The sequence below is a fragment of the Dendrobium catenatum genome, unplaced genomic scaffold (assembly GCF_001605985.2).
Source record: "Dendrobium catenatum unplaced genomic scaffold, ASM160598v2 fragScaff_scaffold_948, whole genome shotgun sequence".
In the NCBI taxonomy this organism is placed as follows: Eukaryota; Viridiplantae; Streptophyta; class Magnoliopsida; order Asparagales; family Orchidaceae; genus Dendrobium; species Dendrobium catenatum.
Genome location: NW_021319410.1, coordinates 573,259 through 576,173, shown reverse-complemented (window position 1 = coordinate 576,173; position 2,915 = coordinate 573,259). Strand labels below are relative to the sequence as shown.

The window sequence follows — 2,915 nt, the reverse complement described above, 5'->3', positions numbered from 1 at the left end:
TCCTCCACCACCTCCCCCCTCTCTGCTGTAGCGCGGGTTCCCAAAGGCGAAAACTTTCTTCACTCTTTCTCCTGCCTCAAAGAAAACCCTAACAATTTCTGTCAAATTTCTCCTCCTGCCCTTCTTCAACCCCACCATGAAAATGAATTTTCCATCAATTTCGTCTTTTAACGAACCTAATTTTACCAAATCCCTAAAACCTTCATCAATGCCAACTCTCCCGAGCTCCTCCAACTCAGACTAACGCTACGTCGCCAAAAAATGAAATGGAACGGTCATTTACGAATCATTCTCGCCGTACTCTTCCCCTTCCTTTTCCTTCTCATCCTCATCTCCGCAGTCTTCTATTGTTATATTCGCACGAAAAGGGTTCGAATCATACAAAAAAGCCACGAAGAATCCGTGGAGATAGGGGATTTCGACTATGCGGAGGTTGAAGAAGAAGAGCTAGTGGTGTTCGCGGGTGGCGAGCATTTGAGGATCCAGGACATCCTGAACGCGCCGGGTGAGGTTGTGGCGAAGTCGAGTTACGGGACTTTTTACAGAGCCAGCATCAAGAGAACCGCCGACGGAGATGGAAGCACGTTTATGCTGCTCCGGTTCCTTCGGCCGGTCTGCATTGGCCGGAGCGAGGAGATTCTGCCGGCGATCCGGGTGATTGGGCTCGTCCGGCACCCTAATCTAGTTCCTCTTAGGTCGCTATACGTGGGACCGAGAGGGGAGAAGCTCTTCGTTTACCCCTTCTACACCGCAGGCAATTTGGCACAGTTTCTAAAAGGTACCTTTTTTGTTTCTTGGAATGATCTAAGCAGATTGGGTAAATACAAAATGTATTATCGATTTTTGGGAAGAGAAGATGGTGAAAGTTCGCATTTTTAGGGTGTTTTTTGGCCCATTCGCTCGTAATTTTGGTTACTTCGATGTGATTGCTTATTATTTTAAGGATTATTTTAGCTGTTTGTTGATCAAAAAAAAAATTTGAAAAAAATGAGTTCGTTTCTAAGTATTTATGGGAGAAATAAAATCATTAGATATAATAGAGTTTTTAGAGGATTTATGAGACTCAAAATCAATGGTGATTTTAATTGCATCCAATTTAATATGAATCTATCAACTTTGATTGCTTTTCTGGATATGTTTTCTAGCTGCAAGCAAGCAAATGGGCCCTAAATTGAGAACTTAGGATAGCTGCTTCATTTCTCCAGGAGGCATCATTTTTATCATTTACTATTATTCTACCATTTTGCTCATTAATGTTAGAGTTCCACTCTTTGTGTTTTGAGCTGAAGGCTCATTGATGACAGAAAAGATGAAATTTATTATATGCAATTAGAATTTAGAAATCAAGATTAATTTCAATCTTCATAAATTTCCTCACAACTCTCTCAAATGTGATAATTTTGGTATTTGCGCATACACAGCTCACAGGAAGTCTTGGATTCGAAGCTTACGTATGTGATGTGTGTATAAATTTGTCTTAAATTTCTCACAAAAAAGGTGTATTTGTGCATAAAATGAATGAAACCGAGAACATCATTTCTAGAGAGATTATTTTGTGCGGACGCCGAACGCAGTACATCCGGATATCAATTAAAATGAGCTACGTCAGCCATACCAATCCGCGGTACCAAGCTGTACCGATGCTCGGTACTGCAGTACTGAATGGTACCGAGCCGGGGGCTTAGGCATCCGAACGGGGTTCCACTTCCGCACAAAATAATTTTCCATTTTCTAAGCCATATTTTCAGCTAGAAGCAACCAAATGAGCCCTACATATGAGTGTTTGGTAAAACAGATTCAGTCCTTGAATCACAATTCAACTGATTCTTTTTAAGTGTGACTGAGACTACTGATCTAACCATCTCATCGTTCTTTGCTTGAGCATTAAGTGAATTGAATCCTGTCATCAAAATTACCATCCTGCTGCAGGTTGTCTTTTGAATACTGTTTTGCCTGTCTGATTTTGCATGATCTCTATGCAGGTGAAAGTCGTGAGTCCAACTTATCTAACAGATGGGAAGTTATATACAACATTTCAGTGGGAATTGCCAAAGGACTTGATCACCTCCACAATGGATTACACAAACCTCTCATTCATGGTAACCTCAAGTCAAAAAATATTATGTTGGATTATGATCTCCAGCCCCGCCTATCCGATTTCGGCCTTCATCTCCTACTGAGACCTGTTGCAGCACAAGGAATGTTTGAGGCTTTAACTGTTGAGGGCTACAAAGCCCCTGAGCTGATCAAGATAAAGGAGGCGAGTATGGAGACCGACATCTACAACTTAGGGATCATCTTGCTCGAGATGCTCACTCGCAAGGAACCGACGAGTTGCAGGTTGTTGGTGCTCAATCAGAAGATGTCGGATGTGTTCAGTAGTGAACTCATCAGTGAAAGAAAAGACCAGAGTTCCAACATTGAAGCTCTTCTCAGAAGATTCTATCAACTGGCAATGGCTTGCTGCTCGCCTTTGCCTGCTCTTAGACCAGATATCAGAGAGGTTATCAGAAAGCTGGAAGAAATTGGGCAATGAGATCTATTGATGACTGTTTGTTTTTTTTTGAATTCAGGTGTTGAATTCCTACAGTGCAGAATGTGGGGATGGGGAAGCAAAAATTCTGGAATTGAGGGGGATTGTTCATATTTGTCCTTGAAATACCACCCGATAAAGTTATATATACATATATATCCACACATTCTTCTCCAAACTTTCTTCCTATACATTTGGTATTTTTAAATTGAGATGAAGATCAACCAACAATCAGCTTCTTCAACTGGATATTTTTTGTGCGTACACCGGACATAGTTTATCGTTGATAGGCGAATCAGGTGCAGTCATATTATTTAATACCGAGCCGTTGTACTGAGTAGGGGGTGACGTGCCGCATTTTTATTGGGCTCTGGATGACGTT

At 41.4% G+C, this 2,915-nt stretch overlaps 1 protein-coding gene across 1 annotated transcript; it reads left to right on the top strand.

Annotated features, from left to right (window-relative positions):
- Positions 1-2,708, top strand: LOC110106425 (putative kinase-like protein TMKL1). The gene is made up of 2 exons (XM_020836331.2): positions 1-778; positions 1,983-2,708. The coding sequence occupies exons 1-2, from the start codon at positions 262-264 to the stop codon at positions 2,534-2,536; spliced, it is 1,071 nt and encodes a 356-aa protein (XP_020691990.1). The 5' UTR covers positions 1-261; the 3' UTR covers positions 2,537-2,708.
- The last annotated feature ends 207 nt before the right edge of the window (positions 2,709-2,915 follow it).

What these genes read in the sequence shown, in the direction of transcription:
- LOC110106425 (XM_020836331.2), top strand. Translation starts at nt 262, where the DNA reads ATGAAATGGAACGGTCATTTACGAATCATTCTCGCCGTACTCTTCCCC. An exon ending in TTTGGCACAGTTTCTAAAAG is followed by an intron (nt 779 to 1,982) that starts GTACCTTTTTTG and finishes ATCTCTATGCAG; the next exon opens with GTGAAAGTCGTGAGTCCAAC.